Below are 26,481 nucleotides of genomic sequence, written 5' to 3'. Positions count from 1 at the left end.
CCACACTGTTTTAAGGAAGTCCCAGCAAATAATATGGGGTAGAGGTGAGATTCAAACCTAAGCAGCTCTGGCTCTAAAACCCACTGAACAAAGCTGCAACTAGAATCAGAAAGAACTAGGTGAGAATCCTACTTCTAGCACTTACTAGATCTGTGGCTGTAGCCCCCGACAAGTTACTTAACCTCTTTTTTTTTTTTTTTTTTCATTTTATCTTTTTAGAGACGAAGTCTTGCTCTGTCACCAGGCTGGAGTGCAGTGGCGTGATCTTGGCTCACTGCAACCTCCACCTCCTGGGTTCAAGCGATTCTCGTGCTTCAGCCTCCTGAGTAACTGGGACTACAGGCATATGTCACCACACCCAGCTAATTATTTGTATTTTTAGTAGAGACAGGGTTTCACCATGTTGGCCAGGATGGCCTGGATCTCTTGATCTCATGATCCACCCACCTTGGACTCCCAAAGTGCTGGGATTACAGGCATGAGCCACCGTGCCCGGCCACTTAACCTCTTTTTTTTTTTTTTTTTTTTTTTGTGAGACGGAGTCTCACTCTGTCGCCCAGGCTGGAGTGCAGTGGCCGGATCTCAGCTCACTGCAAGCTCTGCCTCCCGGGTTTACGCCATTCTCCTGCCTCAGCCTCCCGAATAGCTGGGACTACAGGCGCCCGCCACCTCGCCCGGCTAGTTTTTTGTATTTTTTTAGTAGAAACGGGGTTTCACCATGTTAGCCAGGATGGTCTCGATCTCCTGATGTCGTGATCCGCCCGTCTCGGCCTCCCAAAGTGCTGGGATTACAGGCTCGAGCCACCGCGCCCGGCCCACTTAACCTCTTTTAAACCTATTTTCTCATCCACACAATGGAGATAATGGTAGCACACACCTTTCAGGTGGCTGGTAAGGAATATAAGGTGAACACAGGTGCCTACGTGGGTTCTTCCATTTTCCATAAATGTTAATTCCCTTACCCTTCATCTCCTAGGTTAGTCCCGGAGGACAGACTTGAAGTCTGAAAACAGAAAGTAACTGCCAAAAGGGATTATTTAAGGCAGAGGTTCCCCCCTTTTATTATCCTTTAGGTCCCCAGTGGTGAGGGCAGGGGACAGGAGAGGTGGGGTCAAGCCCAAATTCTTGGACCTCATCCTAGAGTGACTCTTTAGGGTTACTGTGGGGCTTAGGAATCTGCATTTTGGACCTGTCCCCAGGGCATTCTGATGCTTGCAGTTCTCCTGTCTGGCTTTGAGTAACTCTGGGTAGTGCTTTAAATCTAAGCTGACAGACCAGTGGGATGTGAACCGTCCTTGCAAATGTTTTGAGCCCTTCCTGCACTGGCCTCCAACTCTGCCTTGCTCAGTCTGTCTTCAGCTCCCCTTCCATTCTGGCCCTCTCCCCTTACCCTTTCCTTTTTCCCTTCCTTTTATTTTTATTTTTTATTTTATTATTATTATTTTAAAAAATTTTTGAGATAGGATCTCACTGTGTTGCCCAGGCTGGAGTGCAGTGGCACTATCTTGGTTCACTGCAGTCTCCACCTCCCAGGTTCAAGCAATTCTCATACCTCAGCCTCCCTAGTAGCTGGGACTACAGGCGCACACCACCACATTCGGCTAATTTTTGTATTTTTAATAGAGATGGGTTTCACCATGTTGGCCAGGCTGGTCTCGAACTCCTGACCTCAAGTGATCCACCCGTCTCAGCCACCCAAAGTGCTGCAATTACAGGCATGACCCACCGTACCCAGCCTCCTTTTTCACTTCCTACCTTCCTCCCCACCTCTGGGTGCACCCTATCCTGAGCTCAGCCTGTATTCCTGTCCGCTGGCCACTTACCAGCCAGTCTCTTCACCTGCGATGCCCTTTACTCACCTAGAAAGCTCACATCAAAAGTCGCCTCCTCCAGGATACCTCTCAAGTTCTCCTCTCTGGTCCCTTGGCCCTTTGCGGGTACCTTTTTTCTTGTGCAAGTCACATGATAATGTGAGGGTTTTTTTTTTCCCCCATCTGGAGTCTGCCTGGTGGGCTCATGGTCCATTTGTGGAAACATGCATTTCCCTCTTCTCCGCTCTCCCTCCTTCATGATCCATGCTTTATGCAGCTTCCCCAAGGTATGCAGAGCAAGCTGAGAAGAGGTAGACAAGCCTGCAGACCTTTCACAGAAGCGTGGTGGCTTGGGAAGTAAGAGAAGACAAGGAGATAGGGGTTCCTAAAAAGCAGACAAGAGATTACCGAGGGGTTCCCCACAGCGCCAGCACACAGCCGCTGCACAAAAATGCAGTGGAATTATTGACGGACATTAAGTGCTTGATGGGGGACAGGGAGTGATTGTGCTAAGCCACCAAGGATCATGCTGTGCCAGTTGTATACTATCCTTTTGCCAAGGTGAAATGATTTCCCTACTAAATCCCTTACTTTCCACTTTGTTTAAAATGAGTTTAATACCAAGAGAGTAGTTTGCGTCTATGTCCTTATTTCTAATCTTCCTGCTCAACCATTAACTGCACTAAACACACTCAGACCCATCTAGTCTAAAATTGAGAAGGGGAGGTTCTCACTCCTGGAGAGAGAATTACTGAAAAGGTGGCCCTCATACAGTCTGGAGTCATACCCCCAAGTGCTGGTTTTATACTTGAAAGCAGACAGCGGGACTCTGACCTTTGCAGAGATAGGAGGGACACCTTCCTATCCAGAGAAGCCAAAAGAGCACAGGACGCCCAGGCTGAGGGCAGTGAAGCTTGCTTCCAAGAACTGGTTCGTTCCCCGGCCAACCCCTGTGCCCACTTAGGACTGGCATGTAGCAGCACCTCTCCTCATCCACACTCAGGCCCTAGGCTCCCAATTGACCAAAGCCTGCAAGTATAAAGTGTCCAGAGCATGGGTCCCTGCCAACACTCCCTGCCCTGCTCTTCACTAGCTGTGGTCACCACTTACGACATTTTGTTCCGAGTTCATCTGAAAGAGAAATGTCACTTTTGTGTTAGAAAGGAGACATACAGGCCAGGTGTGGTGGTTCATGCCTGTAATCCCAGCACTTTGGGAGGCCGAGTCACGAGGATCACCTGAGGCCAGGATTTGGAGACCAGGCTAGGCAACACAGTGAGACCCTGTATCTACAAAATAAATAAATTTTTAAAAATGAAAAAATTAGCTGGGCGTGGTGGTGCACGCCTGTAGTCCCAGCTACTTGGAGGCTGATGTGGGAGAATCACTTAGTCTGTGAGGTCAAAGCTGTAGTGAGCCGCGATCGTGCCGCAGCACTCCAGTCTGGGCGACAGAGTGAGACCCCGTCTCAAAAACAAAAACAGAAAGGAAGAAAGAAATCCTCTACGTGGCTAGAAGAGAATAACCGGGCCCCTAAGCTTCATGCCAGGCGGTGCTAATGGGCGAGTTACACACGGGAGAGTGCCCAAGGGGACCTCAAGGCGTTCCCTTGGGATAAGGCATGATCAAAACAGCTATGTTTATCCTGAAGCGAAAGGCGGAGGCTCCAGTTTGGGTCCCGGCTCCGCCCCTTGGGCTGCACTGCTGCCCTCGGAGAGGCAAAGATAGGGCAGGCGTTGTTAGTCCCACTCACAAGTGGGAACTCTTCAACTGAGGGAGGCGAAGTGACAGCCCCAATGTTGCATAGATGGTTCTGAGGCCAAACGAGGTCAGGAACCCAGAAGCCAGGATCTAGTTTGACGTAGACCTGCGGAAGGCGGGCGGTAACTGACGCGTTCCCCCTGACACCGGTGCCTTCGCCTATTTGCGCCCAGCAGGCACCCCCGGCTCCCCAGCCTCCTACACCTCGCATCTGCCCTGGGGCTCAGCTCCCAGGGACTTCCGGGAGCAGCTGGCCCCGCCCCAAGGCTCCTTCGGGCCGCGCGATTGGCACGGCGGGCCGGGGGCAGGGCCGGAGCGCCGAGCCAACGTGATGGCGTCAGGGGCCGCGGGCGCCGCTTCCTGTTGTCAGTGGCCGAGAGGCCGCATCGTCTGCTCCGAGTGCTGAGGAGCTGCAGCGGCCGGGAGCTCCCCCAGCCTCGCTCCTCGCTCCGCTTGGTGAGTTAGGGGGTCAAGATGCGAGGAGGGCGGCGGAGGGTCGGCGGGGCCGAGGCGCGAACGGGCGGTGGGGCTCCTGCTCCCTCCGCGATCCCCAGTCCCTGGTTACCCTGAGACTGCCCGGCTTCAGAGCCCTCAGCTCTGCCCAGCCCGCGCCCGCCCCCCTCCCATCCAGCCTTCCCCCTGCAGCGCCGCTGTGGCCCCGTGCCCCACGTCTGTCCAGCCCCCAATCCGCGCCCGCATTCTCTCACCGGCGGTCTTGCTTAAATGCAGCTTCACTCGTGACCCCACTTTACCTCAGTTCCAACCCCGATCTCGGCCACGTCTCTTCGCCCCGCCCTGACACATCTCATCGTCTCTCCCGACCCCTCTGGTAATCCCGATGCTCCTCGCTCACGTCCCCAAGACGCACCATTCAGGTTTCCCCTTCTCTGGCTCAGCTTTCTTATCCCAGTCACCCCCATCCCCTGTCCAGCTCTCCAAGATCTGCTCATCCCAAACACTCTACCTCTGCCTTCTCATCTAAGACCCACCCCCAAAGTAGGTGCCCTGTTGAGCTCACCGCTTTCTTCCGGATAACTCCGATCTCAGCCTTATTTCAAGTCTTAACTGTGTCTTCTCGTCCTTAGTCTCCTAGCCCACTGTATACCTTCCTTTGCGTCTCCTGCCGTACTGAGGACACCCCATCCCTAAGTCTTTGCCAAACTATCCCTAACTCTTGCTGTCTCCTTTCCTACCACCCTCACCCAATCTTGTTAAAAATGACATCTCCATGTCTTTTCACCCCCGCTGACCGACCGCAACTCTTCACCCCAACTCTGCGTCCATTCCTTCCCTGGACGCAACTCCCATTCAACCTGAGAACTTTAGTGCAGTCTCCTGCCAACTCCACCAGCTGCCCCTCAACAGCCAAATGTAGGTGCTCACTCAGACCCGCAGTTAGAGACTGAGCAGCATGATTGGCGGGTGTAGGGGCTCAGGTGGTAAATAAGGGTGGAGGAACAGTGGGCTCTCCCCAACTCTTGGGTGGGGCCGGGGTTTTTCCTGGCATCTGGTCTCCTGTACCTGTCCTCAGGGACTGTGTTTCTGGCATTTACATTAAATGACTTGTGCTGGCTGCTGGAATGGTAGGTATTCAAATATCTGGAAGGTGAGAGATGGCCACTTACTCAGCTCACTTAGCACAGAATGATGGAAGCTGTCACTTCCTTCTGGCTGGTGTTCTGGCCCTGGAGAGCCTCTGGGAAGTTCTGCGTGGTGTTGGCTGTGGTCACAGAACATTGTTCATGTTCCTTTTCCTGGCACTTGTAAGGGCCTCTCCCTGCCAGAGCTGATGGCAGATCAATCCTGATGCTGAATTCAGGGGATATGATGGGTGTCAGAGGCAGTGTTACCTGTTGTGAAGAGTATAGGTGAGTAGATCCTGGGGAGGCTGAGGTCTAGGTGGGTACAGAGGCTCTTGAATCGCTTTCTTTTCTTGCAAGTGCTGGATCATTGACTTTTGGCCACTTGGGTTCCATGAACACAGGGAACCACGTTATCTCAGAGCAGCTGAGGCAGAAGGACATTCCAGAGGCACCCAAGTCTCATGCTCAGCGTTTATAGTTTCCTGGGGGCTTTTTGGTACACATTTTCTCTGAATCCCGAGGACCCGGCATCAGATGGGTGAGCCATTTGATTGCAGTTTTTTTTTTTCTTTCTTTCTTTTTTTTTTTTTTTGCAATGGAGTTTTACTCTTGTTGCCCAGGCTGGACTGCAGTGGCACGATCTCGGCTCACCGCAACCTCTGCCTCCCAGGTTCAAGTGATTCTCCTGCCTCAGCCTCCCAAGTAGCTGGGATTACAGGCATACACCACCATGCCTGGCTAGTTTTGTATTTTTAGTAGAGATAGAGGTTTCTCTGTTGATGAGGCTGGTCTCCAACTCCCGATCTCAGGTGATCCACCCACCTCGGCCTCCCAAAGTGCTGGGATTGATTACAGGCGTGAGCCACAGTGTCTGGCTGATTGCAGTTTTAAAGGGCCCCAAAGAGCATTGTCTCTGCTTGCCATTTATAGTCGTATTCCTTTGAAAAAGTGAATACTGTTTACCGTCAATGTCCTCCCATTAATATGCAGTATATTTAAGTTGTTTTCAGCCTTATTGGCAGCTTGGCTTAATGACAGGAGCTCCACAGTTGCCCCAGCACTTAACAGTTGTTATACCCCAACTTCCCACATTGGGTGAAATGGAGATACCTGCCCTGTGCCTTGTTTTTATTAATCAATTCATTCAACAGCTTATTTTTTGAGCACCAGTGTTTGCCAAGCACTGTTCTAGGTACTAGAAATACATTGGTGAATGGGTGAGGCAACAGTCCTGTTTTCATTCAGAGTTTGGTCCTTGTTAGACTCCTCTGGGATATGGGACAAGAATATAGGGAAGATGGGTGTTATTGGATGGAAGGAAGGAGGGAGGAAAGAAAGATAGCCAGTGTTCACTGACTCCACAATTCTGCCCTCATCCACTAGCCCTGAGTCTGGGAATCACAAGCTAGAAGTTTCTCACTCTTCATCCGGTATTTAATTGCTTCAAAGCTCCGACCCCCACCACCCCACCCATCACAGAAATCCAGCTTTCCTCAGGTGGACAGGGGTGCAGTTTCCTCAGTCAGCACTCACATGCCTGAAAGATCAGCGGCCTTTCTGAATCAGAGGATAACTTTGTCATTCTTTTCCAATTGAAAAAACATGACTCATCAATTGGTACAGCAGTTGGATGGCTTAAAGCCAGGCTGTGGCTCTGAACAGCCAGTTACACAATTCAGGCAGTGGAGAGAAGGCCGTGGGGAGTGGCTGAGAAGTCCCTCGAGAGAAGAGGTTGCTGTTCACTGATGGTGGAGTGTTTTGAGAGTGGTGAAACCAGGTTATACCTTTCTTCTTTTAATGTAAGTCTCATCCAAGTCATTCTCTTTTTTTGCTTCCTTGATCTCTGGAGGAAGTGAAATTGGACATATAGAGAAGGCCAGGTAGTATAATGCAGGAAACCAACCAAAACTGTTCCTTCCTAACTATGTTGGAACATTTAAGAAAGTATAACTCTGAGACTTCAGGAGCATTGGTAGGAACTGGGCTCAGCTGGTTGGGGCTATAAATCTGATTGACAGAACTGTTTCTTGTTGGTTTTAGACCTTCTGTGATGAAATGGAGCTTCCGAGTACCTCTGTAGAAGAAATAATAGTTTGCCTGAATTTGAGCCAAAGACCTGAGGCCTTTTGGTCCAGGGAAAGATGCAGGAGTTGGGATGAAGAAGCCAGAGAGTTCTGTCCCTTACCCAAGACCCATTGCTACTGAGCCTCAGTTTTGTCCTCTGTAAAACAAGGATAATCACTCTCTCACGGGATTGCTGTAAGAATTAAATGAGGTTAGAGAGGAACATCAGAGAAGCCTGCTTTCTGCACTCTGGAGAGCCATGTGAGGGTGAATCAATACATAGGGTGGCAGTAGACTTGGTATGATTTGGGACTTCCTAAATGGCACCAGTCACCTTTCCCCTGCTAAGCTTTCACCAGTCATGTTCAAGGGCCCTTGGGTAGTGTTGCCCAACTTTGCCTTACTCCCTTCAGGTAGGTCTCCTTGAAGCCACGCCTCTCTTCACTTTGGTTCTTGGTGTCAATGAAGAGCGTTTTGAGGACAGAAAGTGGAACCAGTTCCATAGGATGGTAGATTCAGAGTCTGGGCCACCAGGGTGGGTGACGCAGTGCTGTCCCCACAGTCAAGAGACACAAAGCCTTCTTCCGATCCCGCCGTGAGTTCTTATGTCACTGACCATCTGAGCCCTGCCTCCCTGAGCATGATGGAACAGACACGGATAGGTGGGGTGCTATGGCTGCCTACGAACAGAAGTGTCCTGCATTGTGGCTGGAACCCTAGAGGCTCAGTCCTATCTTGTGAATTTTCAAGTGGCTCTTCTGCTGGATTTATCTGAGCTCTTGTCAGTCATTTTGTGGCATTTCTGACTCTGTTTTAGGCCAAGTGACCCTTCTCTTATCTGGCCCTGTCTCTCTTAGCTTCAGTTTATTTTATTATTTATTTATTTAGAGAAATAAATTATTTATTTGTTTATTCTTGCTTTGCTGCCCAGGCTGGAGTGCAGTAGCACAATCTCGACTCACTGCAACCTCCTCCTCCTGGGTTCAAGCGGTTCTCCTGCCTCAGCCTCCCGAGTAGCTGGTATTACAGGCATGGGCCACCATGCCCAGCTAATTTGACCTCAAGTGATTCTCCTGCCTCGGCCTCCCAAAGTGCTGGGATTACAGGTGTAGGCCATGGCAGCTGGCCTACGGCACCTGGCCTATTTTGTTTTCTTAGCATACGGTTACTTGGCCAGAGCACCCACTTACCAATGGCCTGTCCCTCCCAGTGAATACTCTGTGAATACTCTATTATTCTCAGCTAATTAGTTAATGAGGTCTTAATGGGCCTGGGCTATTATTCAAATTATTGGGTTTAAGCCCTTAGGGTCCCACCCTGTAGCTGGCTAAGGGAAGGGCAACTTTGGGGCTTTGGGCTCTGTCTAGAAGGGTGGGCCTGAGGGCTTTAGACCACTGGAATTGTGGACTGGGATTGGAGCCCAGGGTTTTGGAGCCAGAGAAGCTGGATGTGGCCTGCTGAGCTGCACAACGGTGGCCTTGACAGAGCCTGACCTCAAGACCAGGCCTGTTTCTGGAAGTGACCTTAGATGCAGAGTCACCATAGCATACAACCCCCTTTTCCTGTCACCCCATGGCCAGAATGGGGAACTGGTTTCCGGAGGAGGGCCCTGAGAATCCCTGGGTAGCTGGGAGCAGACCATGGTGAATGGTGAGGCAGTCAGATGGGGCTGTAGTCAGAACTGAGACTCTTCTGGCCGTCTGCAGTGCCTGGCCTATTACTGGGTCCGCAGGAACCATCCTCCACACACGCCTGCTTCCTCCTAAGGGACCTGACTTAGGGAGGTTGGCTCTGGGTCCTGACTCCCTGTGTCCTGTTTGCCCTCTGCTATCCCCAGAGGCCAGAGATCCAATCAGAGCACTTTCCACCATTTTTAGGGCCAGCCTGCCTGTCTGCTTTCCAAACCTCATGCTGCTCCAGTGCTGTCCAGGAAACCTTTCCTGCCACACTGGCCTTAAGTTTCCCTGCACCCCCTGTTCCCGGCCTCCAGTGAAGGGGTCTTCCCAGACTACCCCTGGAATCCTAGCTCTGAGGTGATGGCACTGTTGATGAAAAAGCCAAACTCTGTTAAATATTGGAAGAGGTTCTCAGGGCCTCCCGTGACCCGTGACATAGTCCTGGGAGGCCCTAAGAACATGTGCCCAAGGTGATTGGGTTACAGCTTGATTTTTATCCAAGTTACAGGCAAAGACATAAATTAATACATGTAAGGTATACATTGGTGGGGGCAGGGTAAAGTGGATTAAAAGATTTCCTGATTGGCAATTGGTTGAAAGAGTTAAACTTTACCTAAAAAGTTAAAGTCAGCAGAAAGAAAAGCTTGGGGTTAAGATAAGGTGGGTTATGGAAGCCAAGGTTCATGTTATGTAGATGAAGCCTTCAAGAGAATAAATGGTAGATGTCTCTAAGGTGTCAGACTCTTAGTTAAATCTCTCCTAGATCAGGAAAAGGCCGAGAAAGGGAAGGGAATCTCTGCAGGATATAAATTTTCCCCACAAGAGATGGCTTTGCAGGGCCATCCCAAAATATGTCGAAGAAATATACTTGGTGGTAAAATGATTTCCTTTAGGGCCTGTTATCTCCCATGTGATGTTAGACCCTAGTCAGGTTGGAGTTGGTATCTTAATTGCTGAGAGTCTGTTCTGTCAGTCTTAGTCTGTTTTAATGTTAATGCTGCTCAGTTGTGTCTAAGCTCCAAAAGGGAGAGGCTAGGATGAGGCATGGCCCACGCCCCACTTCCTGTCATGGCCTGAACTCAGTTTTTAGGTTTTTTCAAAATCCCTTTGGCCAAGGGGGGCTCATTCAGGCAGTTTGGGGGCTTATAATTTTAATTTTGGTTTACAGCACTCACTCAGCAATCTGGTTTTCCTAGGGCTGGGGTTGGCCTCCTTCTGGAGGCTGGTGGTGGAGTCAGGCCGCTTATCAGCCCTGGGACCTCAGGAATGTTCTTGACCTGGGTCAGCTGCCATTTCCTTATCTGTCAGGTGGAGACAATAAAACAGCACTCCTAGGGTGCTTAGGAGGACTATAAATTAGGCAATATATGTAAAGAGAATCGAGCCCATTTAACTTTTCTTGGTTTTGTTAACTTCTTTGTGCGGTGATTGTTTGAGAGCCGAGACAGCCATCACCTTTCCCAGCGTTCCCCTGATGCTCAGCCGGGCATTCACTAGAGATTTGTTTACGTATGAATGTGCCTGCCTAGCCCAGGTCTGTCCAAGTTTCTGGGGTGGGGCCAAGCCAGCCAGCAGCCCCCTCAGGCTCAGGCCCTACCCCACCCTACCCCACCCACTCCCAGGAGGAATCTGGCAGCCCTGAGGGATTTAACCACTCACTGACTTCAACTCTTCCTGCATACTCATTTAGGCGATGACATTCTTGGTCTGTAGGTTTAGGTGGCCACATCCACTGGGATGACAGATACCAGGTACAACATATCAGGTACAGGCACATATCAGGCTCTGTGACAGGCGTGTACACATTCTCCATCTGAGAGGTCTCTGCATGCCTACCTGGTTAGTGGCAAATTGCGATGAGACCTTGTGGTTGTCCTGATTAGACAAGTCCCTGTCTGTGCTGCTCACACCAGACCCTCAAAGCCCTGTTGAGAAGCAGAAGTGTAGCAAGGGAGCCCTTCCCTTTTGAAGCCATTCCAGTTGTACTTTTTACTGCTGAGCTGGCAGACATTGGACTGGAACAAGGAGTGAGGGGTGGGGGCAGGGTGTTGCAGGACCCAGCCCCTGAATGTGAGCCCCTGCTTCCTGGTCCCAGTGGGTTCCTGCCACTTTCAACTGCAGCCTTCCCCTCGAACCCGCAGCTCCGTATCCGAATCAGCCTGTCATTCCCTGCCTACAGGTTTCGATCCTACAGAGCCCTGGCTTTCTGGGCAGCATTTGATGTGAAGCGCCCTTACCACCCACTCCGTGGGGTGGACCCACCCCCGGCACCCAGGACTCCTTGCCTCCCAAGGACTGAGCCCCCTGGACTTTCCTCGCTTCCTTCCTTCAAATCCATTATCAGTTTTAACTTTTGTGCTCTTCAAAGGCCTTTCAGCTGTGGTTTGAGTAAGAGAGGCTGACCTCCTGCTGCTTGCTGGGAAAGGACTCTGGCTGGGGGATAGTTGCCTGCCCATTCATCTGGCTGCCATCTGTCTCTTCAGGTGCCATGTGATTCTCCGAGGGAGTAGCTGCGTGAGTGGAGATGCTCTCAGTGGTGGAGAATGGACTGGACCCCCAGGCTGCCATCCCGGTAGGTGGGCGAGGGAGGATCAAGGGTGGGGAAGGGCTGCAGGGGACGGTCATTTCATCTGCTTGGCTCACTTCGAAATGAATGGGCACTGTCCTGCAAGAGAGGCCAGGCTGAGAAAAAGTTACAGCACAAGCAGGCTCCAAGGAGACCCTGTCCTTTCTAGATCACCTTATTGGTGATAAGATGGACATTACAAAAAGCAGTGGGAATTTAAGATCAGTAACCTGAAGACCAAGGATTTCCATTCAGCCCTTCAGCCCTCTGCCCTTAGGCCATGATTTGGTCACAGTCTGGCCAAAGCACTGAATTGGTGGGAAACAGGTATTCCCAGGCACTGGTTTGTTGTTTCAGTAATGGGGGTAAATTGGTAACTTACATATATCTGAACACTAACCATTTTCTAGGATATTCTAAATGTAATTATTTGTGAGCAGTTCACTGGAGCCCCCTAGGACCTTTTCTTGGAGAGCCCTTTGCACCCTCCTGGGCTGTCTTGGGTACTCTGGGTGGAGCTCTCTGTTCCCTTGGAAAGGCAGGAAGTCAGGTAGCTTTGGGGCTGGTTCCTTAGCAGCATCCTGAGGTGGCTTTCAGGGAGAAGCCAGGATTTCCCTTTCCTCCCTACTGCTGCTTCCCAGCTCAGAGAACTCTCTGCTTGAAAGAAACTATAGCCCTCAGAGATGTGCCTTTCCCCGTCCTGGCCACAGGAGAGTCCAGTTCCACCTGTTTCCCAGCTGGCTTTCATGCAGAGGCTCTTCCTTCCCCTCTGCACCCCCACTCTCCCACCCCCGGCCAAATCCCACCCCAGGACCCTCCAGAGCTAGGGCAGAACCCTGGCCAACTCAGCCTTCTAACAACCGCTGCACAAACTGACTCCATGAGGGTATGCATTTCTTGAGGGTATGCCTTACTTCTCCCTGTATACCCTAACCCAACACCTAGTAGGTGCTCAGTTGAACGAAGTGTGTATGTGCTTTTTAAATATAATATACTAATAACGTCTTGCGTTTAAAAGAACATTTAAAATTAAACTATTTCAAGATTAAAAACTTTTGAGCTTCAAAGGATACTATCGAGAAAATGAAAAGACAACCCACAGAATGGGAGAAAATATTTGAAAATCAAATATCTGATAAGAGTCTAGTATCCAGAACATATAAAGAACACTTATAACTCAACAATAAAGAGACAAATAATCCAGTTATAAAATGGGTAGAGGATTTGAATAGACACTTCTCCAAAGAAGATACATACATGGCCAGTAAAGATGCTCATTATCATTAGACATCAGGGAAATGGACGTCGAAACCACAGTGAGATACTACTTCACACCCCCTAGGATGGCTGTAATAAAAAAAACGACAACTAGTATTGGCAAAAATGTGGAGAGATTGGAACTCAGATATTGCTGGTGGGAATGTAAAATAGTGCAGCCACTTTGGCAAATAGTTTGGCAGTTCCTTGATAAGTTAAACATAGAATTATGTATACAATTCCACTCCTAGATATATACCCAAGAGAACTAAAAATGTAAGTCCACTCAAAAACTTGTACATGGATGTTCATAGCAGCATTATTGATAATAGCAAAAGAGTAGAAACAACCCAAATGTCTATTAACTGATGAATGGATGAATAAAATGTGGTATATCTATGCAAAGGAATATTTTCTGGCAATAAAAAGGGATGACGTCCTGATACATGCTACAACATGGTGGAAAATATTGTGCTAAGTGAAAGAAGTCAGATTCAAAGGGTCATATGTTGTGTTCATATCTATTCATGTGAGATGTACAAAATACGAAAAACCACAGAAATAGAAAATAGGTTAGTGACTTCATTCACTTCCTATTCCCCTTTCTCCCAGCCCCTGGCAATCACTAATATATCAGTATTTCTTTTTGGGGTGATGAAAATCTTTTTTTTTTTTTTTTTTTTTTTGAGTCTCACTCTGCCGCCCAGGCTGGAGTGCAGTGGCACAATCTTGACTCACCACAAACTCCACGTCCCAGGTTCAAGCAATTCTCATGCCTCAGCCTCCCAAGTATCTGGGATTATGGGTGCACACCACCACGCCTGGCTAATTTTTGTATTTTTAGTAGAGACAGGGTTTCACTATGTTGGCCAGGCTGGTCTCGAACTCCTGACCTCAGGTGATCCACTCGTCTTGGCCTCCTGAAGTGCTGGGATTACAGACGTGAGCCACCGTGCCTAGCCAGAAAAATCTTCTAAAATTAGATAGTGGTGATGGTTGCACAATTGTGTTAATATACTAGAAGCAATTGAACTGTATACTTTAAATGGGTGTATTTTATGGTATATGAATTATATCTCATTAAAGCTGTTATATTTTTTCAAATTTAACTTCAAAGAATGTTAACATAGTTTTGACTGAAATCAAAATAAAATATTAAAATATGTATCCATAATCCTATCACCCAACAATTCAAACCAGTTTTTCTTTAATCCCTTCCAGTCCTTTTCCAAACACTTATGTGATTTTCACATACTTATAATTATGCTTAATTTTTACTGTATATTTCCAAAAGACTCTATGTACATTTTGTGGTGTCTTCATTTAACAAACATTTATTGAATATTTCTATGTGCCAGGCACAGTGCCAAGTATTGACACAAGGATGAATAAAACACTAGTCTTAGTGCCACACTCAGCTTATATATATATATATATATATACATATATATATTTTTTGAGATGGAGTCTCACTCTGCCACCCAGGCTGTAGTGTAGTAGTACGATTTTGGCTCACTACAACCTCTACCTCCCAGGTTTAAGTGATTCTCCTGCCTCAGCCTCCTAAGTAGGTGGGATTACAGGCGCTCATCACCACACCTGGCTAATTTTTGCATTTTTAGTAGAGACAGAGTTTCACCATGTTTGCCAGGCTGATCTCAAACTCCTCACCTCAAGTGATCCACCCGCCTTGGCCTCCCAAAGTGTTGGGATTACAGGCATGAGCCACCGCACCCAGCCTCTTTTTAGAATTTATCTAGTAGGTTTTCTGGTTTTCACCAGAAACCACTTCCCTGAAAAAAAATACTATAGATCAGAAAGTATTATTTCCACTTTAACAGATGAGGAAATTGGGGCTCAAAGAAGTTAAGTGGAAGGTCTGAGGAGGCCTGTCTGGTTACTGACAGCTGGGACTGGGCCTAGTCCTCTGGCTTCCAGGCCCAGGATCTTTCTTTTTTTTCTTTCTTTTTTGAGACAAGGTCTTGCTGCGTTGCCCAGGCTGGAGTACAGTGGTGTGGTCATAGTTCACTGCAGCCTTGAACTCCTGGACTCAAGCAGTCCTCCTGCCTCTGACCTCCCAAAGTTCTAGGATTACGGGCTTGAGCCACCACGCCCAGCCTAGGATCTTTCTTAACGTAAACCATGCTCCTGTTCTCCTCATGTTTTTATTGTTCTAAAGCAGTGTGGGTGTTTTTTGTTTGTTTGTTTGTTTTTGCCTCTTGGCTTATTGATTCTCTACAGAAACTTGTCCATGTGAAAAAGGTGGGAAGCCCCACCCTTGTTCTAGATGGATTTACCCAAGCTCCCGTCACTGCAGCTGTGATGGGGCCAATATTTAAACACAAGATTATATGACTCTAAGTTCACTTAAGTTTGGTCTAAAAAACAAAAAGTGTCTGCACTGAAGGACATGCAAAACAACAATAACAGTGATTGTCTCTGGGTAGTGTGTGTGATTTTCCTTTTCTTCTCTCTGCTTTATCTTTCTTTGCTATAGTTAACAATGTGCTAATTTTACAGAAGGAATCTGCAGACACACCCATAGATGTGTGTGCATGTGGTTGCACATGTATTTGGCACCAGGCAAAGGATTACACTCTAGGGACTCTCCATAGCATTTTCCACTAAAGGCCTGTGTTCTGTGTGGTACTGCCTAGGTCATCAAGAAGAAGCTGGTGGGATCCGTGAAGGCCTTGCAGAAGCAGTACGTGTCCCTGGACACAGTAGTCACTAGTGAAGACGGAGATGCCAACACCATGTGCAGTGCCCTGGAGGCCGTATTTATCCATGGCCTGCACGCCAAGCACATCCGAGCTGAGCCTGGAGGAAAAAGGAAGAAAAGTGCTCACCAGAAGCCTCTGCCCCAGCCTGTCTTCTGGCCCCTCCTGAAAGCTGTCACCCACAAGTGAGATTTAGCTGGAGAGGTTTTGCTTTGGGGAGGAGCAGCAGAGTATGGGACATTTGGCTTTTCCTCCCCAGCTGTTCAGGAAGCCAACAGAGGTGCCCTGTGTTCTAGCATAGAGATAGGGTGAGGTAGGGGTTGAAAGTGTTTTCTAGAAAGGCTTATCTCTAGACCAAGCTTCCCAGCCAGCGTGCCAGCAGATCTTGAGACCCTCAGCACTCAGGCAAGAGCCTGTGGTTGCTTTGAGCCCTGGGACTGGTCGCCTTTAGCAGGAACAGCCTTTTTTGCCACACTAGGGCAGAGTTATATAGTTACAACAGAGGTTTTGTGGCCTGCAAAGCCGAAAGTATTTACTATCTGGCCCTTTACAGAAAATGTTTGCTGACCCTGCCTTAGATTATTCGAACATCCGAGTTGTAAATCTGTTTTTTTTGGGGGGGGGACGGAGTTTCGCTCTGTCACCCAGGCTGGAGTGCAATGGCGCGATCTCGGCTCACTGGCATCTCCGCCTCCCAGGTTCAAGCAATTCTCCTGCCTCAACCTCCTAAGTGGCTGGGATTACAGGCGCGCACCACCATGCCCAGCTAATTTTTTTATTTTTAGTAGAGATGGGGTTTCACTATGTTGATCAGGCTGGTCTCAAACTCCTGACCTCGTGATCCACCCACCTTGGCCTCCGAAAGTGCTGGGATTATAGGCGTGAGCCACCGCACCCGGCCATAAATGTTATCTCTTAAGGAGGTGTGGGGTTATTTTTATTAAAGAGTGGAATCAGGAAGAGCATATGAATATTCACTCTGAGACACTTATCTCTTGTGTCTGGACTTTTGAGCAAGTAGCTGGCACTGTGCCTCTAAGGACTACTAAATGTCACCGTCAGCCCAAAGAAGCCTTGTCAGTCTCTGATCTTCCTTTCCATGCCGACTGCCACTGCCCTGTCTCACGTTTTTACTTCCTTCCTGGGTGACACTGGCTTTCTATTTGTCCCCCTTACCTCACTCTGCCTTACCTTGAGTCCGTCATCTGGTCAACATTTACTGAGGTGAAGCTCCCTGGAGCTTACTCACTGAGCCTAGTAGAATGTGGTCTGCATTCCCTGGGGGAGATAAACCCACGCTAGGGACTGTGGTAGCTGAGAGGAGGGGCATGTACATCAGACCGAGGCATTCCGGGACTGAGTTTGGTACACCTGGGGTCTGATCTCCTTATGCAGAACATCTACCCTGCAGTCTGCATGATTGTAGTCAAGTCACTTTTCTAAACAAAGATCTGTAGCCCACAGGCTCCCAGATGCCAGCCTGGAGACTGATTCACTAGGTTGGGGCCCCAGAACTTGTATCCTTCTCAAGTTCCCCAGGGGATTCTGGTGCATGGCTGGGTGTGGAGCCATTGCCACGTGTTGCCTTATTGGTTTGATATTCAATACTCTCTCTTTCCTGGCCTTGCAACCAAACTACCAACTCTTCTTCCACAGGCTGTAATTGGAGCTCTCCCCAGTCCTCTTACAGGGTTGTTGATTTCCTGCCTTTTATGCCTTTTTTCATCGGTCCCTTGTGCCTGAGGGCAGGGACCATGTCTTTACCCTGCATCTTCACTGCTCCAAGGACTTTGCACTTAGGGAGCTCTGACAGCATGCCTTGGATGAGCAGATGATGTCAGGGGCCCAGTGGTAGTTGGAATGAACATGGAAATTACCTTTCACGATTCCAATCTCAAAAGGTTGGGGGTTATAGCTTAATATTTCCTTTAAACACTTTTCCTTTAAAACTATATATATATCCTAGGCTGGAGTGCAGTGGTGCAATCTTGGCTCACTGCAACCTCTGCTTCCCAGACTCAAGCTATCCTCCCACCTCAATCTCCCAAGTAGTGGGGTAGCTTGGACTACCCTGCAAGCCACCACATCTGGCTATGTTGTTATTGTTGTTGTAGAGACAGAGTTTCGTCCTGTTGCCCAGGCTGGGCTCGAACTCCTGAGCTCAAGTGATCCGCCTGCCTTGGCCTCCCAAGTGTTGGGGTTACAGGCGTGAGCCACCACATCTGGCCTAAAACACTATTACCAAATATTTTTGCATGCCTTTCTCTATTTGCAGTGGTTATTGCTGGTTCCTGCTAACCAGTGGATAAAAGCACATCTCTGTGATTTGGGGTGGTTTCTTGAAACATGTCTGTTCTCCCTTCCCAGACACATCATCTCAGAGTTGGAGCACCTGACGTTTGTTAACACAGATGTGGGCCGCTGCCGGGCATGGCTGCGGCTGGCGCTGAACGACGGCCTGATGGAGTGCTATCTGAAGCTGCTGCTGCAGGAGCAGGCCCGCCTGCGCGAGTACTACCAGCCCACCGCCCTGCTCCGGGATGCCGAGGAGGGCGAGTTCCTCCTTAGCTTCCTGCAGGGCCTCACATCCTTGTCCTTCGAACTCTCCTACAAGTCTGCCATCTTAAATGAATGGACGCTAACCCCACTGGCCCTGTCTGGGCTCTGCCCTCTCTCTGAGCTGGACCCTCTCTCTACCTCTGGTGCAGAACTACAGCGGAAGGAGTCTCTGGATTCCATTTCCCATTCCTCAGGCTCTGAGGACATCGAAGTCCATCACTCGGGCCATAAGATCCGGAGGAACCAGAAGCTGACTGCCTCCTCCCTCAGCCTGGACACGGCCAGTTCATCCCAGCTGTCCTGCAGCCTAAACTCTGATAGCTGCTTACTCCAAGAGAATGGCTTCAAGAGTCTGGACCATTGCGAGGAGCCCATGTCCTGCGACTCAGACCTGGGCACAGCAAATGCTGAGGACTCAGACCGGTCTCTGCAAGAGTAAGTACCCTGTCCCCACTCCTTCCCATTTTCTCTCCTCCCTGCTTTCTTTCCTCTCCTCCACCCTTTCTTCCTGTAGCATGTGATTGCCTCTTACTGAACTCTATTAGTAATTAAAGAAAGCCAAGGGAGACATCGACTTCTCCAGGGACTGGAATCACTGGGAGCTGTAGCAGGCAATACAGGCATAGTGGAGAAAGTGGACTTAGAACAGCTTAGAGCTGGTTTGGGCTCCAGCTCTGCCCTGGTGACAGGGCTGGGTGCGGTTCATGCCTGAAATCCCAGCACTTGGGAGGTTGTGGCAGGAGGATTGCTTGAGCCCAGGAGTTCGAGGCCAGCCTGGGCAATGTAGCAAGATCCCACCTCTAAATTAAAAAAAAAAAAAACTAAAAACAAATAACAACAACAAACTAAGTTACTTAGTCTCTACAAGGCACAGTGTAAAATATTGTTGTCTTCATCTAGAAAGGAAAAATAGAGCATAAACTTCCAACTAGATGAAACTAATGCATAGAGGTGCTTCATAGAAGCTCTGGGACAGACCTTGCTTGGGGTGGTGCTGAAACCCAGCATTGGGAGGTTTGCAGGAATTGCTGCCAGGAGTTCGAGGCCAGCCTGGGCAATGTAGCAGATCCCACCTCTAAATTAAAAAAAAAAAAACTAAAAACAAATAACAACAACAAACTAAGTTACTTAGTCTCTACAAGGCACAGTGTAAAATATTGTTGTCTTCATCTAGAAGGAAGGAAACTAATAGGTCAGAGCACATTTAAAACTTCCAACAAATAGATGAAACATAATGCATAGGAGTGTGACTTCATAGAAGACCTCCTGGGGACACAGGACCTGAGTGCTGCATGCAGGAGGTGGTGGACAGCTGGGGACAGACAGATGTGTGGAAGAGTATGTGGGGCAGATGAACTTGGCTAGAGAGAGAGCTGGGCAAAGCCTTCTTCACACAACCTTTCAAAAAATTTTTGCAGCCAGGTGCGGTGGCTCACGCTTGTAATCCCACCACTTTGGGAGGCCGAGGCGGGAGGAGGTCAGGAGATCGAGACCATACTGACTAACACGGTGAAACCCCGTCTCTACTAAAAATACAAAAAATTAGACGGGCATGGTGGCAGGCGCCTACAGTCCCAGCTACATGGGAGGCTGAGGCAGGAGAATGACATGAACCAGGGAGGTGGAGTTTGCAGTGAGCCGAGACCGTGCCACTGCACTCCAGCCTGGGTGACAGAGCAAGACTCTGTCTCAAAAAAAAAAAAAAAAATTTTTGCGTAATCTTTTTATGGTTAACAAAAATCTAAAACATATACAGTGAAAGCCTTTCCCCTTCCTGTTCTCCCTCTACCCTGTTCTTTCCTCCCACCCCTACAACCATAATAATTAATTTCCTGTATATTCTTCCAAATTTCTAAATTCATCTACAACAAATACCAATAAAAAGATTTTTAGCCGGGCGCGGTGGCTCACGCCTGTAATCCCAGCACTTCAGGAGGCCAAGGTGGGCGGATCACGAGGTCAAGAGATCGAGACCATTCTGGCTAACACAGTGAAACCCTGTCTCTACTAAAAATACAAAAAATTAGCTGGGCATGGTGGTGGGCACCTGTAGTCTCAGCTACTGGGGAGGCTGAGGCAGGAGAATGGCATGGCCCCGGGAGGCGGAGCTTGCAGTGAGCTGAGATTGTGCCACTGCACTCCAGCCTGGGTGACAGAGCAAGACTCCATCTCAAAAAAAAAAAAGATTTTAAAAATTTACTCCTTATTTATTACTTTCTCCCCTACAAAGGCAGTATATATACACTGTTCTATATCTTGTCTTGGAGAAGATCTTTTCATATCAGAGCTATTTCATTCTTTTATTTTTATTTTTTATAGAAATGGGGGTCTCATCGTGTTGCCCAGGCTGGTCTTGAACTCCTGGGCTCAAGAGATCCTCCTGCCTTGGGCTCCCAAAGTGCTGGGATTATAGGCCTGAGTCATCCCGCCCAGCCTCATTCTTTTTTTTTCTATTGCATATTGTTCCAGTGTATGAATGTACCTTAGTTTACTTAATCAGCCCAGTATTTAATGGGTGCTAGGGCCCGTGTGTTCATAAATAACCTTGTGTATGTGGTCTTTTAGTTCTGCATAACTGTCTGTGTTCAGTAAACTCCCAGAAGCAAAATTGCTGAGCAAAAGGATAGACTAATATAGAATATTCACAGATTATTGCCCATTTACACTCCACCAGGAATGTCCTCGTTTCTTAGCCTTGCCACTTGAAGGTATTAGTGAACTTTTGCATATTTGCTCATCTGATAGGTGGAAAATGGAAACTTCTTATTAAAAACCTCCTTCAGTTGGACCCATGTTCCATCAGCTGAAAAGAAGATCCCATGTGTTTGGGACCTTCTTTCCACTCGTCCTATGCCCTTGCCTTGGTTCAGGTCCCTCCAGGGTTCTCATCCAGCATAGGAAGAGCATCAGCATTGGGTGGTGTTATGGACTGGGCTTGGAGTAGACCTAGTTTCAAGTCCTGTTCCACCACTTACAAGCCCAGGAATGTCAGGCACATTGCTTGTTAGTCAAACGCATATAGGAGATTCTGTCTTAGGCCCAGAAATGGCTTCTGAGCACATTAGGTGGAGTTTTCAAATGTTAAATGGAGGAATTTAGGTAGAATACATTGGGGAGGAACAGTCTCTGCCTCCCATGACCACTGGGACCGTGGTGTGACAGGCCTGCAGTGTGACCCAGGCACAGGGCATGACCTAGGCTCACTTACCTGTCTTAGCCCTTCCTGTGTGTCTGCCTCCTCTGCAGACCAGCCAGCCATCCCCTTGTCATATGTCTTGCTTTTATCTCATGTGTCTTGTGATTGGAAAATTCCAGCTTAAGGTCACTGAATCAGTGACCATCCTCTCTGTGCAGGAAGTGTTGTCCCGGCTATTATGGGGAAACTGGAGGGGCAAGGGTCAGGATGTATAGACGAATTCCAGACAGTGGTGTGAGGAAATGGCAAATCTAAGACATACAGATGCACAAACACACAGCCAGCATCAGCATTCGTAGAGCTGGGCCTTGAAGTTAGTCCTTGAGTCCATACAGAGACCAGCATTTCTTGAAGTGTATATTTCAAGGGTAAAATGTTCTCACTGACACTTAGAGTTCATCAAAGTTACTACATTATTTAATTATTTGTAACTTTAAATTAGACATAAATTCCTTGTGCTTATCATTACACGTATAAAATCAAAACATCCACAAATTAAACATAAAAGCGTAAAAGACACAACATTCAAAATGAAATGTATTAATATAAAGCAGTTCTGCTTGGCAGAAACCAAATTGCAGTTGGGCTAGTGAATTGACTATCCTGAATAGCTCCTTCCGTGTAGACTGGATCTGTATTATAATGATCACTGAGTGGCATAGGTATCGTATGGAGGGTTTAAGTACTTAGATTTAAGTACTTAGAATGGTCCCTGGCACATAGGCATCAATAGTGTTCAAATGATGGTATTGTTGTATTTTATTTTATTCTATATTTTATTTATTTTTTGAAATAGAGTCTTGCTCTGTCCCCCATGCTGGAGTGCAGTGGCGCGATACTGGCTCACTGCAACCTCCGCCTCCTGGGTTCAAGCGATTCTCCATCCTCAGCCTCCCGAGTAGCTGGGATTATAGGGGCCCGCCACCACACCCAGCTTATTTTTGTACTTATTGTAGAGAAAGGGTTTCACTATGTTGGCCAGGTGAACTCCTGACCTCAGGTGGTCTGCCCGCCTCAGCCTCTCAAAGTGCTGGGATTACAGGCATGAGCCACCATGCCCAGCCTGGGTAGACATATGTTTTTAATTCTCTTAGTTATATACCTAGGGGTGGAATTGTTGGGTCATATGTAACTCTATGTTTAACTTTTTGAGGAACTACCAAATTGTTTTCTGCAGTAGTTGTGTCATTCTACATCCCCACCACTAATATATATGAGCTTTAATTTCTCTACATCTTTGCCTACCCTCGTTATTTTCTGTCTTTTTTATTATAACCAACCCAGTGGGTATAAAGTGGTATCTCATTGTAGTTTTGATTTGCATTTCTCTGATGATTAATGATGTTGAGTATCTTTTCATGTGCTTATCGAACGTTTGGATATCTTCTTTGGAGAAATGTTTGTTCAGATCCTTTGTCCATTTAACAATTTGGTTATTTGTCTTTTTATTGTTGATTGTGAGTGTTCTATATATATTCTGGATAATACGCCCTTCTGTATAATTTAAAAATATTTCCCCCCATTCTTTGAGTTGTCTTTTTAGTTTCTTGATAGTATCGTTTAAAACACAAACGTTTTGGCCTGGCACGGTGGCTCAGGCCTGTAATCCCAGCACTTTGGGAGGCTGAGACGGGAGGATCACAAGGTCAGGAGATCGAGGCCATCCTGGCTAATATGGTGAAACCCCGTCTCTACCAAAAAGAAAAATACAAAAAATTAGCCAGGCGTTGTGGCGGGCGCCTGTAGTCCCAGCTAATCGGGAGGCTGAGGCAGGAGAATGGTGCGAACCCGGGAAGCAGAGCTTGCAGTGAGCTGAGATGGCGCCACTGCACTCCAGCCTGGGTAACAGCGAGACTCCATCTCAAAAAAACAAAAAAAACAACAACCAAAAAACCACAAACGTTTTTTATTTTTGTTTTTTGAAACAGAGTCTCACTCTGTCGCCCAGGCTAGAGTGCAGTGGTGTGATCTCGGCTCACTGCAGCCCCCTGCTCCCAGGTTCGAGTGATTCTCCCGCCTCAGCCCCTCAAGTAGCTGGGATTACAGGTGCATACCACCACACCCAGCTAAGTTTTGTATTTTTTTTTTTTTTTTTTTTTTTTTTTGAGACGGAGTCTTGCTCTGCCGCCCAGGCTGGAGTGCTGTGGCCAGATCTCAGCTCACTGCAAGCTCCGCCTCCCGGGTTCACGCCATTCTCCTGCCTCAGCCTCCCGAGTAGCTGGGACTACAGGCGCCCGCCACCTCGCCCGGCTAATTTTTTTGTATTTTTTAGTAGAGACGGGGTTTCACCGTGTTAGCCAGGATGGTCTCGATCTCCTGACCTTGTGATCCGCCCATCTTGGCCTCCCAAAGTGCTCGGATTACAGGCTTGAGCCACCGCGCCCGGCCAAGTTTTGTATTTTTATTAGAGATGGGGTTTCACCATGTTGGCCAGGCTGATCTCGAACTCCTGGCCTCAGGTGATCCACCTGCCTTGGCCTCCAAAGTGCTGGGATTACAATTTATTTTTCATTGCTTGCTTACGCTGTAGATCTCACATCTACGGAACCATTGCCTAATCCAAAGACATGAAGTTTATACTTCTCTTTCCTTCTGAGAGTTAGTTTTAGCTCTTACCTTTAGGTTTTTAATCCATTTTGAGTTAATTTTTGTATACAATGTGAGATAGCAGTCCAGCTTTTTTGTTTTGCATGTAATTATCCACTTACCTCAGCACAATTGTTGAAAAGACTATTCCTTCCCCATTACAGTGTGTTGGTGTCTATGTTGAAAATCATTTACTTTTTTTTTCTTTGAGATGGAGTCTCACTCTTTTACCCAGGTTGGAGTGCAGTGGTGCGATCTCGGCTCACTACAACCTCCACCTCCTGGGTTCAAGCAATTCTCTGCCTTAGTCTCCCGAGTAGCTGGGATTACAGGCGCCTGCCACCAAGCCCAGCTAATTTTTGTATTTTTAGTAGAGACGGGGTTTCACCATCTTGGCCATGCTAGTCTTGAACTCCTGACCTTGTAATTCTACCCGCCTCAAACTTCTCAAGTGCTGGGATTACAGGCATGAGCCACTACACCCAGCCAAAATCAGTTACTTATATATGGATTGGCCACCTATTCTTGAGTATAACGTCTTGAAATGTTGTTTGGGGTTAAGATGGTGCAGAGCTCACTGGGAAGACAATCAGGTAAGCAACTTGAATTCTAAAATCCTCATTTCCATAAGCCCAAATTAAGCTGAGCTTCATGTATCTTCTGGATCCGGTACAAGCCGTCAGGGCAGATGCATGGAGGCTTTGGGGCCTTAGATAGCTTGTGGCCATCTGAACCTGCCTTTGCCCATGACATGCTCCACTGGTTTTATAAGCAGAAGAGATAGCAAATGGGTTTATTTTTGAAATGGAGCTTGGCTCCTCAGAAGCCTTGGGAGAGAGAGGAGCAGTTGGTAGTCAGTGCACATTCCAGAGGGCCCAGGACATGTTTCTGTGCACTGTGTATGTGTGAGTGTGTGTGTGCACACACATGTGCCAAGACAGTAGCATTTGCTCCCTGTGGCCCCAGGAATCAGCACGGAGGAGACAGGGAGTGGCAGTCCCACCATGGAGAGTGAGCAGGGGCACATCTCGTGTGTACTCATATCCACCCTCACACACCTGGTGTACACTGAGCTCCAGAAGCACTTTCTGGGGATGTGACGCTTTGCTGTCTCCACACCCAGTCCAGCTCTGACGGGACCAGCCCTTGCACCTCCCCCAGCCCTGCTGTCCCAGTGCCTGCCCAGGAACAAAATATGACCTCGCTCAGAAAACCTGTTTAGCCCTTGCTGCTCCTAGTCCCTGCCCCAGGGCACAGAGTCCTGGCACCTCAACTCTCTGTGCTGAGGAGGAGGCCTGTTCTGAGACACTGTCCTTGGAGGCTCTGCTGCACACCATGTTTGGGAAAACGATTGCCCACACAACTGTGTGTTTGGCTGAGCAAGCTCTCCAGGCCCACAGCTAGCCTGCTCAGAATGCTAGTAAGTCCTCATTCACACCAAGTCCTCTTTCTCTGCTGTGGGAGCTTTTTCACCTGAGATCACAGGCTCCACAAATCACCTGCCCACCCAGTCTGCCTAAATCCTGGCCAGGAAGAACGTGGTGGGAGTGTCAGAGGAGGACTCTGTGATGGGGAGTGCAGTGGATAATTAAGAAGGTGTGGGTTGTTTTAAATCATAAAACAGCAGTTTTGCATTCTTCCCTCTGCCCCAATAGCCTTGGGCATTGTCGCAAACAACCTGTCACACAGGTTTCTTTGTTTAAAACTTCTAGGGTATTGTTGGAATTCAGCAAAGCCCAGGTAAACTCTGTGCCAACCAACGGACTGAGCCAAGAAATGGAGATCCCCACACCACAGGCCTTGCTCTCCCTCCATGGCCTCAACACCAGCACACACCTGCACTATGAGGCACCTGCAGAGCCCCTTCCTGCCCAGGCAGCCTCTGGAACTCAAGATGGTGTCCACATGCAGGAGCCGCGTCCCCGGGTGCCCAGCGCCCTGGACTTACAGCAGCGTGTAGAGAGCACCTCAGGCCAGCAGCCTTCTAGTACCGTCAGCAAGACAGCCAGAGAAGTGGGCCAAGGGAATGGCCCACAGAAGGCCCAGGCTCATGACGGAGCTGGTCTGAAGCTGGTAGTTTCCTCACCCACCAGTCCGGTGAGTGGTGCAAGCCATTCAAGGGGCAGTCTTGGGAAATGTCAGCTGACGCAGGGTTTCCCCAGCTAGTGACCCTGTGTGGTCTCTGCCTTCTCCCTGTTAGCCTTCCTCTCCCTGCAGTGATAGTGTTAATAGCATCGTGATGATGGGGTTCATGTTTCTTGGCTTGTGAGCTGTAGATATAAGCCAGGCATTGTGCTGCTCACTTTCCGTGTGTATCTCCCGTCATTTTCACGTCACTCTGTGAAGGTCATTCTCATCTGACCGCAGTCTCAGCTCTTTAACCACTACCACTCACCAGCTAAGGCCTTGGGCAAGTCACTTCAGCTCTCTGAACCTTTATTTTCTCCTTAGTACTTGTTATTATTAAGTTAATAGTTTTTGATTTTTGGTTTTTTGGTTTTTTTTTCAGATGGAGTCTTGCTCTGTTGCCCAGGCTGGAGTGCAGTGGCACAGTCTCTGCTCACTGCCACCTTCGCCTCCTGGGTTCAAGTGATTCTCCTGCCTCAGCCTCCTGAGTAGCTGGGATTACAGGTGCCCACCACCATGCCCAGCTAATTTTTGTATTTTTAGTAAAGATGGGGTTTCACCATGTTGACCAGGCT

General features: G+C 48.3%; 1 protein-coding gene and 1 pseudogene across 3 annotated transcripts in view; both read left to right on the top strand.

The window, feature by feature from the left end:
- Positions 1–3,862: 3,862 nt before the first annotated feature.
- Positions 3,863–26,481, top strand: part of PLEKHM1 (pleckstrin homology and RUN domain containing M1) — a 57,102-nt gene continuing 34,483 nt past the window's right edge. For all 3 annotated transcript variants that reach the window (XM_030923754.1, XM_010383621.2, XM_010383619.2), the window contains exons 1-5: positions 3,863–4,028; positions 11,379–11,467; positions 15,376–15,623; positions 17,806–18,432; positions 25,492–25,876. In XM_030923754.1, the coding sequence (XP_030779614.1) occupies positions 11,420–11,467; positions 15,376–15,623; positions 17,806–18,432; positions 25,492–25,876 (1,308 nt within the window). In that variant the 5' untranslated portion in view covers positions 3,863–4,028; positions 11,379–11,419. The remainder of the gene's footprint in view (positions 4,029–11,378; positions 11,468–15,375; positions 15,624–17,805; positions 18,433–25,491; positions 25,877–26,481) is intronic.
- LOC115895017 lies at positions 14,462–14,508 on the top strand (annotated as a pseudogene).

The sequence above is a fragment of the Rhinopithecus roxellana genome, chromosome 19 (assembly GCF_007565055.1).
Source record: "Rhinopithecus roxellana isolate Shanxi Qingling chromosome 19, ASM756505v1, whole genome shotgun sequence".
Lineage (NCBI taxonomy): Eukaryota > Metazoa > Chordata > Mammalia > Primates > Cercopithecidae > Rhinopithecus > Rhinopithecus roxellana.
Note: the sequence above shows the minus strand (reverse complement) of the source record. Positions and strands in the feature narration are given on the sequence as shown.